Here is a 15,798-nt window from a genome sequence, read left to right as displayed (position 1 = left end):
TATTTCAAAGAGCTCTGATTAGGCTTAATATCATTAGGGAACCATCAAGGACTTGTGTTGTTGTTACTGCTTTTAATATCAGTTACTTTCTAAACCAAAACTTGTGGGTAGTTAACTGAACCAACAGTCAAGGTCTAGGAATGAAGGAGCAAGTCCAAGGTACAGACAGGCTTCAGATGTGGACAGGCCTTAAGGAGTTGGGTTGCTTTTCAGGTTGCCAGGTCCTAGCCTTTCTCCTCCTCACAATTATCACCGTCATTACATACTAGTCTGGAACTTAAAAATGAAAATTCATTTCCTTCATCACCTCCCCCTGAAAAGCACTGAATACAACACAGTTTTAGGAAATCTTCAGTAAGCTTTATTAGTGGTACTGTACATCAGTTACAATCAGAAACCAAATTAAACGAACCTACCGAATGAGTAAATTCTTAACCAAGGTTAGTTAGTTGCTTAAAACATATTCGGCAGGTTATCTGTTTTAAAAAGTCAACAATATCAGTTCCCCTTGCAAATTAATTACAAAAAATATAACTGTTTTCAATTTCCATAATACTTGGAAGTACAAATATAAATTAAATAAGGTCTCAAAGACCACATACAACAAAATCATCTATAAACAAAGCTAAATGTAAAAGAATTATTCAATTTACTTTGTAGCTTTTATTTCACTATATAAAGCTATTTAAAACTATGTTTTGTGTATCATACATGGAAGTTCACATCCAGATGTCTTTTCCATTAAATCCTTACTTTTTCCACTGTCAAAATCTTAATTTTCACTCTTGGCTAGATTTCTCTTCCTTGGCAATTCTTTTAGTAACGCCACTGAAATACTTCTCACGGAAGGAATTATGACCTTGGTATGGGAGAAAGTGATCACTTAATAGATGTGAATACTGGTCCCGGTCCTGGTTGGTTGGGAAACACAGAAAAGAAAGATGTTTGAGTTATTTCTTTAGTTAGCTAGAAACCAAGGCAGTCGTTCTATTGAAGCAAAATCCCGCCCTCTGGTGCACGTTTGTTTTTCTTTCTTATCTGAATTAGAACTACCCCATCACTCTATATCTGTATCATGCTTCATGCTTGAGTATCCAAAAGTGTTTTCATCTGCTTCACCTCATGTGATTCACACAAAAATCTTCTGCACAGAGAGAAAAAACATTTCTGTTGGAAAAAAGAGATCAGAGAGGGCAAAGAGAATCACCCCGGGCAATCCAAGTTGAGACAATCACATGCATCTTCAGATTCACAGTTCAGCACAAACTGAAATCACCTGCAACAAGAATCATCACACAAGGGAGCTTCTACTCCAAAATATGTAACGACAAGTGATTGCACTTGTATGAGGTCATACAGAGAAATAAAACTGTGGAGGTTTATCCGCATTCAATTCATGAAATAAACTATTCTTGGCAACTTGCAGTAACCACAGCAGACGAAGATAAAAGCTAAACAAGTGATTTCCACAATTTTAGGCTTCAGAGACAGGGAAGGCCTAGGGCTCAAACTGATGTTTGGACACTGGAAATGTAAGTCTGGGGGAGAATGTTCTATTTCAGCTAAGAAAATTGAGGGCTAACGAGCTTCTCATTCTCAATTTCACCAGCGGTCTCAAACTGTGATAAGAATCTAATCAGAAATAAAATCTCCCTTCCTATGTACTTCTGTGAATTCAGACTTCATTGCATGTAAATTGATGTGGTTTTGAGAAGAGAGGTGAAGACACAATTAGAAAATACAAAGCCTAATTTTTTATCCCGGTTTCAGTATCAGAGTACACATATATCTGGAATGCAGTATCTTTAAAATATTTTTACATTTTTCCTTACTCCTGAGATGAATATTTTGTCCTTTTCTTCATATCTGATAAAAGCACAGGTGTAGCCAAAATAAGATTATGCCGGCTGACTTATTTATTATTCAGAAACAATTATGCCACAGAATTATTTTTTTAAAAAATCATGCAAAATCCAAATGATTAAACATGCCCAGATTTCCTGATTTGCTACAAGAAAAGAAAAAAAATGTCTTCCCTGTGGCCCCTGCCTGCCATTCCATCCATGCAAGAGCCCGTGTTCCACTTCATTTATCCACACGATTCTACTTCCCACCCTTAGGGGTTTTGTTGGTGCATCGCTCTTGCTCTCTTTGCTGTGAAGGCTTCATTATCTTGTGAGTTTCTCTATTATCCTTGTCATGGTCTCGGGAATAGGCAAGACAGCCGCGTTGTCAGCCCACCACGTGGACTGGAACCCCTTCCCATGCTCCTGCTGCCCGTGCTAGCTCTCCATGTGATGAGTACTTCAGCCAGCTCTGAAGGGAATTACTGAAAAGAAAAATACGACCCTAGAAGATTCTAAGGAGTAACAACATCCATTCCTCAGCACAAGCAGAAAAAACTTACACGCCGAGGCAACTTAACTGCACGACCCAATAGCAGGTATAGGGCCACTGGTGCCAGCCAGTGTTCCAAGTACTTTACATACACTGACTCAGTTGATCCTGACAATGACAGTGTAAGAACAGTACAGTAATTGTCTCCATTTTACATATAAGGAAACTGAGGCACAGAAAGGTTAGCCAACTTGCCTGTAGCACAACTCTTGAGCAAAGAAGCCAAGATACAAATATATCTCCAGAGACCGAGATCTTGACCTTTATGCTGTACTGCTTCTTACCATCGTGCCATTAAAAAAAATAAGCCAAAAATAAATTTAAAAAAATAAACCATGAGAATAAAGGTAGAGCATCAGATTTAAAAAAATATCACTTAAACTTTATGACACTTAAGCATATCATACACTCCCACAGACGCGTGAAAACATGCGAACGATTATTATATAATTTCCAAAAGGTAAAAGATACATCTTATCTGGTCAATCCTTAAAGAACACCAAATGAAAGGTGGCACTTACTAGGTATTTATTATGGGCCCCAGACTATACGGATGTTTTATATAAACTCATCAGCTCTAAGCCATCGGCACACTACTGGCACCCCCTACTGATGAGGCCCCGGAGAACTAGCTGGTGAGTGGCAGAGCTAGGATTCAAACACAAACACAGGTCTACTCTCAACTGCAACGTACCGAGGTTTTCTCCTAAAAGAGCTAACTTCTCCCTCAACTCAGGGAGGAGTATCTCTGGGGATCCAGGTGGTTAGCGAGGCTTTGACAGCTGAGCTGCCTCCCCACAAAGCAACACAACTAGATGAGAAGTACTACTAACTTAGTTCCGGCAACTACGAGGATTATTTCAGTGACACAGAGTTTTTATACCAGGAGGACATGCAGGGAGCCACAAGGATGCCTGAGGGATACCACAGTCCTGGAGTAGGGTCGACTTCAGGAGGGTACTGTTCCCGGGACAGCATTCCAACTTCCATCAAAGTCTGAGGGGGCCTCTGAAAGGAAGGGGTACGCCCTCCTCTATTCCCCGAGGTATCCTAACTGCTTCGAACCACGTGAGGTCTCCAGAAACCGTGTCCACTTCCTGAGCTACCTGAGCTTCACCCTGGCAGACGTCACTACTCGGGGGTATGGGAAAGCTCAGTCCAGATGCCCACCTCTCTCCTCACAGTCCTGCGTGTCACTCTCCGCCTACTCGTGGAAATCAGAAGCCCGGGGCCGATACCCGGCGGTCACACCGAGTCAGACCTCTTAAGCTTCCACTCTGCACCCCCAGTGTCTCAAGGCCACTTCTCTTGGCCCACCACGCAGTACTGCAGTGTTAGCTCCCCGGCTCTCCTTGCCTTTTTCCCCCCTGAAAGGTCAGTGGCCCTGCCTTCAGCGACTCCCTCTCCAGCCTATTTTCCATATTGAGACCAAACTCAACCTGTTCAAACACGAATCTAATGTGCCGGCTTTCATGTCTGGCTAAAATCCAAATGGCTTCGGACTCTCCCCAACTCTGAGGCTTTCCCCTCCATGTCTGCGAGTCAGATTCACCTACACATCAGTCTCTGGATGTCCTCCCGGGTTCCTCCTCCACACGGGAGGAATCACAACACGGGTGGGCGATGAGGGCCTTCCCAGCTCTGCCTCCTGTCCTCAATTCTCTTCTTCCCGTGACTCCTCCAGGCTGGGCATGATCACCTCCATGTCAAAATGCACTGTGGACTACTTTAGGGAATGTTCTAGAGCTGTGGTGGTGAGGAGGAGAGGATAGAATCCAGCGTGCAGGCTTAGGGTAAGACGGCTGAGGATGGGCTGGAGACCGACTCAGGCTCAGCTGCTAGTGGGCCTAGACCACCTATGCTGCCAATTGCACAGCTCACCCGGTGAAGCCCAAGTAGGGAACAAAAGCTGGAGCAAAGTGGGAGATAGGCTTCCTCACAGACCAAAGAGATAGCTGAACAAAATTGCTGGTCTTTGACCTAAAGGACATAAATAGGAAAAACTAGTGATAAAAAGCAGAGAATATGACGATCAGAGTAAGAGACTGGAAATGAACAGTAGGAGCCTGGAAAACCCAAAAGTAATAACTAAAACCTATGCTAATTAATGGTCATCAAGAAAACACGAACTACTGGGGCCCCTGGGTGGCTCAGTCAGTTAAGCATCTGCCTTTGGCTCAGGTCATGATTCTGGGGTCCTGGGATCGAGTCCCGAGTCAGGGTCCCCACTCAGTGGGGAGTGGGCTTCTCCCTCTCCTCTGCCCCTCCTCCCCACCACCCGCTCATGTTCTCTTCATTGCTCGCTCCAATAAGTAAAATCTAAAAAAAAAAAAAAAAAAAAAAAAAAAGAGGAGACGTAGAAAACATGTACTACCTTGTCATATTTGAGTACTTTAGACCTCAAGACTTCCTCAGAATAGAGGAAAAGCAAAATAAGCCCCTACCAGCCTATGTTCAGTGTGGTACAGGGACCCGGTGGCAGAGAAATATGTGCTACTGGAAAAAGTTAGGAAACGCTATAATCTTAGAGATGCAATCTCTGGGAGGAAAAAAATATCCTATTTTCTTTAACTCTCAGGGAGTACAGAATAATCAGTGTGAGGTGTATGTTTGGGTCCTGTGCTGGAATGCCTTCTTCTACAAGGCTGACTGTGAACTAAGGCAGTCATAACAGAAACTCCTAGAAAACCCAAAAGCTCCAAATCTCTTGTGCAGTCAGAGATCTGGCAAGAGCTACTCCACTACTTTGCAGAAGGTAGAGCGGAAGTCCTGCTCTAGCTCTCGGGTAAGGGAGACACTCTAAGGATGTCAGCTACTATTTTCATCTAAGTGGAAACCTCATGGTTCATATAACATGTTCCACGTGAAACATTCAAGATTATGTACAGTCTACCACATATGATCACACACGTCATACGTGTAAATATCATACACCTATGAATGCACATTTAAAATATATCCCTTCCGTATGAAATCTATTTGCAACTATTCAGAATCTGTAACCTTGATGCTGAAGAAAATTGCAAACTTGATATGCTTTTTTTCTTTTTTTCTCTCTTTCATCCTATCTTTAGTTTATCAGGGCGCACACTTGAGACAGTGATATTCAACTCTACATATTTTTCATCACCTTTTCGTGACTCTTCTCTATTCACATTCCCTGCTCATCTGAACCAAGAATATCTGCAGATATTTTTTCCAACTCCGTATCTCAAAGGCCAAAGTGTTTACTTAAAAGGAGAAGAGTATCCTCAAGCAACACAACCCTTGGCGTCCCTCATACTCAAGTTTGCCCAGTGTTTGCTGGTTTCCCTAATACTTCCAAATCTGCCTATCGCTATCAATCATTATATCACCTATGCATCACAAAACCTGCATTCTGCCAATTTTTAGTAAGCAAGAAAATACTTCGTGGAAAATAAAAACACACAAGGAATTAGGAAATGCTTAGAGAAAAAACTATGGTAGTGAATGATTACAGACGATCTTTCCCAGATTTCATGACTACTAGTTAAATTTTGGAGCATGTTAGTAGTTGAGATAGGAATAAAATATTAAGATTATTAATTACACTATTTTTTAGATACTCACCATTTTAAGAATTTTATTACCGAAGTATAGTGGATATACAGTGTTATATTAATTTCAGATGTACAACATAGTGATTCGACAATCTCATACATTACTCAATGCTCCCCACAATAAGGGTCTGTCACCATCAGTCACCACACAATACAGCATTACTGACTATACTTTCTACGCTGTACCTATCTTCATTGCCATCATTTATTTATTTTGTAACTGGAAGTTTGTACCTCTTAATCTCCTTCACCTATTTTGCTCATCCCTCCTACCCACTTCCCCTATTAACCACCAGTTTGTTCTCTGTGTTTAAGAGTCTGTTTGTTCATTTGTTTTTTAGATTCCACAGCTAAGTGAAATCATATAGTGTTTGTCTTTCTCTGATTTATTTCACTTAGCATAATACCCTCTGGGTTCATCCTTTTTATGGCTGAGTAGTATTTCATTGTAGATATACACCGTATCTTCTTTATTCATTCATCTATTGACGGATTCCCAGGTTGCTTCCATGTCTTGGCTATTGAAAATAATGCTGCAATAAACAGAAGGGTGCATATATCTTTTCGAATTCATGTTTTTATTCTCTTTGAGTAAATATCCAATAGTGGAATTACTGGATCATATGGTATTCCTATTTTTAATTTTGTGAGGAACCTCCATACCGTCATCCACAGTGGTTGCACCAATTTACATTCCCACCAACAGTGCATGAGGGTTCCTGTTTCTCCACATCCTTGCCAACACTTGTTATTTCTTGCCATTTTGATACTAGCCATTCTGACTGGTGTGAAGTAACATCTCATTATGGTTTTGATTTGCATTTCCCTGATGATGAGTGATGTTGAGCATCTTCTCATGTGTCTGTTGGCCATTTGCATTGCATGTCTTCTTTGGAAAATGTCTATTCAGGTCCTCTGTCCATTTCTTAATCAAGTTGCTTTTTTTCTGGCACTGAGCTATAGAAGTTCTTTATATATTTTGGTTATTAATCCCTTATTGAACATACCACCATTTTTTATAACAGAGTTTCTGCAAGAAAATCTGTACTAGTCTCAGATGGCTACATAATGGAATTATACTGCTTTCAAACCTATCACTTAACCTTGTAAGACAAACAGCATAAATATGACAAGAAATATACAGGTTCTGATTTAAAGAAGCAACTTATATTTACAACCATGTGTTTTACAAAAGTCAATTATCTTCTGCATCTTTCCCTAACATATCATTATCTAAATTTTGCGGATACAGAAATGGACACTGAACGAGTTAAAATAATCTGCCACAGATCACACAATGAGTAGCATTTGCAGAACTACAGTCCAGATGAGACTTCAAAACCCATGCTTTTTCCATCACACGTCTTTTTTTAGTAGAAATTATATCGAAGCAATAGCTAAAGAGTTAACTTCCTACATGACAGATTAGTGGGTCACTCAAAATGGAGTTTGACAGTTAGAGGATATTCCTCACAAAACAGGAACATTATGGTAGCACATATTTCTGATCTAAGCTTTTAGACAGAACCCCCTTAACCACTGTCCCACCCAGCCAATTTCCTGTCCTATCAGTACTGTTAATTCTAAACATAAACCACTCGAGGAATTTTAACAGACTTGCCAAAAAAAACCAAAGGAAGCCTTACAATCGGTGGTGTACTTTTATGTGTACACTGCCCTCTGCTGACTGAAGTAGATAAAGCCTTCTCCGTGGGATTTGCTGATGTGAGTTGATAGTTTAAAGGACCGCGGACCACATATCTGACACCGTACCTCACCGTTTGTCAGTCCTGCTTGCTGTAAACGTCTAGTCACAGAGCACCAATATGACCAGGATGGCCACTTTCCTTCAGGCAACATTAGCACTTATTCACGCCATTTCATTTTTTAAAGAATAATATGGAAATAAACAAATACATATCTACCTTGGTGACTCTAAAGTATTATCACTGGCATCCATGTCCAATCTAGAACTGCAAATTATTCTCTAATCAAAGAAAGAAAAAGGACATAAGCTAGACCTTGTTCAAGCTATTCCTCATTCAAGCTATTTTTACAACTCTACAACAAAAAGAGTAAGAAAAAGAATAAAAAAGACATTACAAGGAAAGTACTCCAGCCCCTTATAATTTAGTAATTTTTAACCTCCATGGGAATAAATTTTCAAGAAAAGAAACAAAACTGTATGTTTTGCAGTAACATTTTAAATGGATACTTTAAATGGAACTAATGACATCCCAAATTATACTGTGAGCATACATACATGTATGAGTGCTTCTCAAACTGAGCATCATAAACTGCTCAGACTTTAAAGGAACTATATAGATTCTTCACTGAGAACTCCACATAGGTGAAACTATCCTCATTACTGCTTTCTCCCAGAAACTTGTCATTCTTTGTTATCTCCTCCTTAAACAGATGGAAGGTGTTACGATTTTCCACGATACGGTGATTCGACTGCCTTTTTGGTTTGCTTCTCAAGAGAAATGAGGCCGAGGTATCACGGGATTCAAATGTTTTTGTTTACCACTGATTTCTGAGGATTGATGTCAGGGTAATGACAAAATTCCGTGTACTTTTAAACAGAAAACTTGCAGCAAACCGTAACTATTTGTTCCTACTCTTCCTTCAAATAGATGGTTTAAATATTTTTGAATTTGATTGTTTTTATTCAAGGAGGACCCCAAATAATCCCTGAACAATTACTATTCATTCTGTAAGTATTTGTTGAGTTGAACAAAACCGTCAAGATCTGTGAATTCACAGGGCTTATATGCTAATGGAAGACAAGACATTAAAGAATATATACCCAAACGTGTACTTATTAATTGTGATTAAACACTGGGAAGAAAGAGTTAACATAAGAAAATGAAACACTCGGCTAGATAGGGTGAAGAGTATGAACAAAAAAAAAAAAAAAAAAAAAGAGTATGAACAAAGAAGGCTTCCCTAAGAAGTAATATTTATCTGAGGGCTAAAAGAGGAATTAAACTCACAAAAAGAGAGGGGAAGAAAACACTAGGGAACAAAACAAGAGAGGAAACACAATGTGAGAAGACTACAAGGCTAGACAGAGAGGATGACACTCCAGGAATCTCAGACAGGCCAGTGTGGCTACGACTTGGTAAACAAAAGCAAAGGTGACACACAATGAAATGGAAGACACTGGACAGAAGTAAACCAGGCTGGCCTTGAATATGTGAAGGAGCCTGCATTTCATTCGAACTTCCACAGAAAGTCGCTGATGAATTTTAAGCAGGGGAGCTTCACTCAGTACCTAGTATTCTAGACTCAGATGTACTACCAATGTGCCATGAGACCACAGGCAAGAGCTCACCTACACACATTCTTAAAGACACTCTGGCTACTAGATAGGAAACACAATGGCAGGAGAAACTGCAGAAGCAGGGAAAGCAGCTGGGAGACTCCAACAGCAGTAGCCCAGGAAAGGAGCACTGCCCCATGTGCTCCAGGAGGAACAAGGAAAGGAGAAAAACATGTGCAAGAAACCATCACCCACTCAGGTATCTCAAGCCAGATTTCTGGAAGTTACTTAACTCCTTTACCCTCAGCCCAGTTATCCAATCAGTCAAGTCCTGTCATGTCTACCTCTCCCAAAAACTCTCAATTCTATTAACTCCTCTACAACCTCCAATTCTACCTTTCTTAGTTTACAGCTTCATCATCTTTGCATGACCATGCCAGGAGCGTTCACATTCATATCACATGTCTTTCCACAACACAAAGTGGCCTGCATAAAACACGAACTGTTGCCACTCTCCTAACTGATACCCCTCATGGTTTGCCATCACCAAAAGGATAAACTTAAAGTTCTTTTGTATGTAAAGACCTTCAACCTAGGCATTTTTTGGTGTTCAGCTTTGATTCCAACCATTCCTCCCCCAAAATACTTAGTATTTCAGTGATGCTAAAATGTCTAGGGACCCATGAATGCTCCACAACCCCTTTCATGCCTCTTTTCCATTGCTTGAAATATTGGCTTCCTCTTGACCTTGACCACTGTTTTCTCAGGTAGACACTCTCTGATGTTCACATAGCACCTTGCACAGATCACTACAGAACCAAACACGAGGCTGGACTGGTTTGGGTGACCATTTCTCTCACTTAGCAAGGTCTCTAAGGATAAAGACTATAACTTGGTCTGTTTAGCCTCAACACCTTACACAAATGGTCCCATAAACACATGCCGAGTGATGAAAGCCAGGGCTTTCCCCTCAGTGAACATGTAAACAAGTCAGGGAAAGAAAACATACAAAAATATGAGAAGTACATGAATTTAACAATCATTAAAAGATACAATTTTAGGGGATCCCTGGGTGACTCAGCAGTTGAGCGTCTGCCTTCAGCTCAAGATGTGATCCTGGGGTCCTGGGATCGAGTCCCGCATCAGGCTCCCCACAGGGAACCTGCTTCTCCCTCTGCCTGGGTCTCTGCCTCTCTCTCTCTGCATTTCTCATGAATAAATAAATAAAATCTTAAAAAAAGATACAGCTTTATTTCTCAATTCTCATAGTGCCTTTTGTAAAATTCCACCTGTCCTCAAGACCTTACATTAAAATGTTTATTCACTCCCAGTAAACATTTACAGCCTTCTTAACAGACTATAAGGGAGTCATCAGGTATGTTTCCTCAACTTCCTTGCCCCCTACCCCATCCACTTCTACAGACTGGATCCCCCCAACCCTAGCCTCTACTATAAACAAGCCTCCGCTTTACTGCTTATACCATCTCCATCCACATTCTGACCAAAGCCAAAGTTCTCTCTCACTGTTTTCTTTTACTACCAAAAGAGTTACTTTTATAGAATTCCTCCAAAATATCTTTTCATCAATGTATAACATGTATACCTTTTATAACAATGTATAAAATTACCATTTAAAAATAAAGAGATTTCCCCTAGGGAAGTGTCAGTTTGGGGATGAAGCTGTAGAAGTCTACAACCATTCATAAGTATTCCGAATGGCTTCTATTATAATTATATGTCAGGTTTAAGTTGTCCTTTTTTTTTTTTCTTTCTTTCTTTCTTTCTTTCTTTCTTTCTTTCTTTCTTTCTTTCTTTCTCTTTCTTTCTTTCCTTTCTTCTTTCTTTCTTCTTTCTTCCTCCCTTCCTTCCTTCCTTCCTTTCTCTTTCTTTCTTTCTTTCTTTCTTTCTTTCTTTCTTTCTTTCTTTCTTTCTTTCTTTCTTTCTTTCTTTTTTACTTACTGACAGTTGCTGATAATGAGATAATGATTTCTTCTACCTCACTAGTATTAACCTGAAGTCATTTATATTCTCAGAGTGACAGTAGTTTATACAAAACAGCAGTTTCATTGCAAACAACTGAGTACAAATGGCTTATGAAACTTATTCTGTGATAACTGAAAACCAATGATGCTATCGTCACAGCAAAAGCCACCAAAATAACAATGCTCATCTAACTTTATCAAGAAAGACTCACTCATGTATTGTTGAAATGGATTAAAGCTATGATACACATTCTTAAATAAGGTGAGAGGAAGAATGCAAAGAGATGGAAGAGTAAAACAGTGGGTAGATTTTCCTTCTTGTAATCAATTGAGAATGAAATGAAAGGTAAATGACAGTGCTGAATATAAGGGGCCTCAGTTCAGCGTCAGGGTAATTACCCATGTCCGGCTTTTGTTTAAAAATCCTGCTCCCCTTATCAAACCTTCCCACTGTTCTACATCTGGTACTGGACAGTAGCTATAGAAACCACTTGTGCTAAAGTTATACAACTATAAACAGCACTAGGCCATTTCCAAACCAAGGACAAGCAGGTCAAAAGTCTGGCATCCAATACTCTGAAGAGAAACCTCTAGCATTATTCTTAATGGTAACAAGGTAAGGGTAGAAATCTTTATCCCTAAATTAAGTATTCATATATAATCTATACTTTTAAAAAATATTTTAAAATATATTAAAATCTTCACTGAATTTTGAAAATGAATAACATTTAGTGGTTCAACTTTGACATCAGGCACTCAGCACATAATTTCTAACTGTAAAAAGACCATCATGGATATTCATGCTATCATGACGATACAGAACTAGAAGTACTTCCTACATGCTCTCCACTAGAAATACATGAACTTCATAAAATTCAAAACTTAATCTCAAATATTAAAAGAATACAGGGCTAACACACCAGATAAAAATGAAATACAACTTATTAGTTAATATGTCCAAATATTTAACTAAAACTAAGTAAGTAAGTAGCAAAAGATGAATATAACAGACCAAAATATGCACCAGCATACATATTCTTTTGCTTTAATTTGGAGACTATTCTTTTAGTTGACTTTTCTAAGCTGTCACAATCCATTAAAAGAAAAATTAACAAAAATACACATGGATTTCCATAAAGATCTGATACAAGCAAATTACTTTGTTTACAGATCAATTCAATAGCAACAATACTAGAAAGGAAAGCAAGAAAGTTATCACCATAACAGTCAGATTACTGGTTATACCTACAGGAAGAAGTGTTTATGATCAGAAACAGCCACCAAAAGGGGTGCTTCTGAGGTACTGTAATCCTAACCTTGGTGGTGGTTACACAGATGTTCACTTCATAATTATTCATTAAACTATACACTTATGGGTTTTTTTTAAGATTTTATTTATTTATTTATTTATTTATTTATTTATTTATTTATTTATTTATTTATTTATTTCTGCCTGCCTGCCTGCCTGCCTGGAAGACATAGAGAGAGAGAGAGAGAGAGAAGCAGAGACACAGGCAGAAGTAGAAGCAGGCTTCATGCAAGGAGCCTGACATGGGACTCAATCCCGGGTCTCCAGGATCTCACCCTGGGCTAAAGGCGGCGCTAAACTGCTGAGCCACCAGGGCTGCCCTACACTTATGTTTTAGGCAGAAAAAATATATGCTTCAAAACTTCAGGGTGTATTCTTGGTAGGTCATGGAGGGAGAAGACATATATGTTCATGTTTGGATTTGACAAGTACCAGAAAGATAATTCTAAGTTAACCATATCATAAATAAAGAAAAAAAAAAAAAAAACAAGTAGGAAATCTGCCATACAAGAATTTTAAAAGAAGCTCCAGAGGATCATGCAGACTCCATACTTAAACTTCCCATTTCCCTAAATCATTCATACTTTGCAACTCCCAGATCATACCTTGTATTTTGCAACTGACCTCTAAGATCCTATAATATGACATGAGTATATTAAAGACTGTTTTATTATCACAGCTCAAAAATATAATCATTATAGCTAGAGCATAATAACAGATGCTCTGTCACCTTCAGAGAACTGTATTTTTCCTGCAAATAAAAGAGATATGTACTAGAATCCAGATATCTTAAATGATTACCTTCCTGGAGCAGGAAGGTAATCTTGCTTGCTTGCTTCTTCTTGGTTTACCAGAAACAATAATTTAAAACCATTATGAACAGTATTAACTTACAAAATACCCAGTTTGTTTGGCAAAATCGGTTAGTTGCAGATGTATAAAAGAAAAAGTCAAATGATGACCCTCTAAGATGTAAATTCAAGGAAAAGTACCATTAACAGCTAAAGCAAGCCATTCAGGACAAGGTAACCTGAGATAAGTAGATAACATAGTTCTTAAAACTTAATCCAACATGATATGCTGCATCACCAGGCTTCTATCTACTTTCTACTCTTACAAGCCTTTTTCAAAGATCTCAGGTCAAAACATAATTTATAGATAATACAAATGGTTTCCTTCTGACTTACTACACAAGTAATTTTTTAAATGATTCTTTCTGGGTCTTTCTCTGTCTCTCATACATACACATTTTGATGGTAATGAATACCGTACTCTATTAGGACCTCCATTAAAGCTCATATCTAATTACCATGTTCTTACTTAGTGTCACCCCAGTCTTATTTTTCTTACTGATAAATGAAGTAGCATCTCCATGAAGTTGCGTCTCCTGCCCACTAGGCATGTTGTATGACTGAAATATTTCACACCTCATCTCTAATCTTTCATAGCTCTAATCAAAAGGAAAATATCTACTGTCCTGGCATGAGATAGGCAAAAAACAAACTATTTCAGAAAGAAAGGTCGGCCAGGGGAAACCACCTTTAATTCAAATAGTTGCCAAAACAAGTAGCAGCATTAATCCTGAGAAGAGATAAAACATAACAAAATAGGCACAAGCATTATGTCACCAAACCACCAGTTTATGATTAGCAACACTACTATCATTCTACCATGTAAACTACTTATCACAAAGACTAATTTCTTCTACTTCAAGTCATCCATAAGTCATTTTCTCAAACAACTGACCTTGGAGTCTCTTCTCTCCCTTCCTCATTTAAAACATGTTATAATGTTAATGGTTCTTTCTCCTGCAGCCCGGGCGGTTCAGTGGTTTAGCGCTGCCTTCAGCCCAGGGTGTGATCCTGGAGACCAGGATCGAGTCCCACATCGGGCTCCCTGCATGGAGCCTGCCTCTCTCTCTCTGTGTCTCTCATGAATAAATAAAATCTTTAAAAAAAAATGGTTTTTTTCTCTCTCCACAACTTCAAAATCTTTTGGTCCTTAAGTCAAATCCCTCAGCTTTGGTCACCTTCTATTCTGATTAATGAAGCATTCATCAGCTTCATATTAGTGGACTCTTTGTTCAGTCCAAATTTTAAAAAATTAACATTAATTCTCATCACCTGCCACTATGACCTCCCAATATTCTCTATTTTAAATCATCTGAACCATATTGGCTGGCTGTAAAAAATAATTACAACTGACTTACATAACTTTAGTCTAAATTAGTGCCCATATAATACCTGGAATTCAACTTACCTAGACTTCAGCACTTCTCAAATCACTCTAAGGTAGCGTGTCAGATAAGCCACAAAACAAACAGCACATGATGGCCTGTGTAGCGCAATGGCAACTTAAGATACATTTTTTTTTTTTTTTTACAAACTTAAACATACTACAGAATCGCCTTTAAAAGCTGCATGAATGTTTAAAAAAAAAAGATTTTAAGGAAATCTCAAAAATGACTACTTTGGGTACTCTTTTGTCCAAGTGCATGATTGGAAAAGGTGGACAGTATCGTTTTAGGTGATTTTCACCAAAGATGTAACTATTACACTCATATTCTGATCTGTTCTGGACAACTCTGGAAATCAGCATTTTTTTTTCCAACGAACTTCATATGAGAAAAATGTTTTATAAGAGTAACCACTGTGACCACAACTATATATAGCAGCATCAACTACATGTTGTATCAACAGGAAAAATGAATTCAAGTAAAACAAATCCCATTCTACCATGGCCCCATGAACAATGAGGAAAAATGATTTTTAAAAGAAACTAGAAATATGCCACTCAAGAATATCTGCCTTTTAACCTTGGCATATTCCAAAGGCAGAAACTGTCTTGGTAAAGAGGCAACATGATGCATTAAAAAAAAGGTCAAAGAAAGAGTTTCAAGTACAAAGAAGAGTTTGGTCTCTACTCAGCTACTTCCTAGTCTCTAAAATTAGCAAAATAAAACAACAAGATAGGTATGAAAGCTTTGTAACAATAAGCAGCATCAAAGCATTAATCATCATTCCCTTCTCTTTCACACTCTATCAATAGGGAATAGTGGCTCCTCTTATAAGACATTTTCATTAATAGGGGTAGCAAAAATTCTCTTCTTTACTACTAATGCTCAATAAGCAAGTCTAAAAACTAGAGCAAAACTAGTAAAAAGATACAAAATTTTATAAAATACCTACATTCTTTAGACAGTTTTCCCATTTATAACTTAAGGTTACATTTTACATGGTGAGAGGGAGAACACTTTATAACAAT

At 38.5% G+C, this 15,798-nt stretch overlaps 1 protein-coding gene across 4 annotated transcripts in view; it reads right to left on the bottom strand.

The window, feature by feature from the left end:
* Positions 1 to 338: 338 nt before the first annotated feature.
* The window catches only part of TRMT11 (tRNA methyltransferase 11 homolog), a 56,043-nt gene continuing 40,583 nt past the window's right edge, over positions 339 to 15,798 (bottom strand). For 3 of the 4 annotated variants that reach the window (XM_072833152.1, XM_072833171.1, XM_072833167.1), the window contains one exon: positions 339 to 911. In XM_072833152.1, coding sequence (XP_072689253.1) covers positions 780 to 911 — 132 coding nt within the window. In that variant the 3' untranslated portion in view covers positions 339 to 779. Of the gene's footprint in view, positions 912 to 2,201; positions 2,330 to 15,798 lie in introns of those variants that run through there. The other variant, XM_072833163.1, reaches the window with a different exon arrangement.

Source organism: Canis lupus, chromosome 1 (genome assembly GCF_048164855.1).
Source record: "Canis lupus baileyi chromosome 1, mCanLup2.hap1, whole genome shotgun sequence".
In the NCBI taxonomy this organism is placed as follows: Eukaryota; Metazoa; Chordata; class Mammalia; order Carnivora; family Canidae; genus Canis; species Canis lupus.
This window is presented reverse-complemented; position numbering and strand designations above follow the sequence as displayed.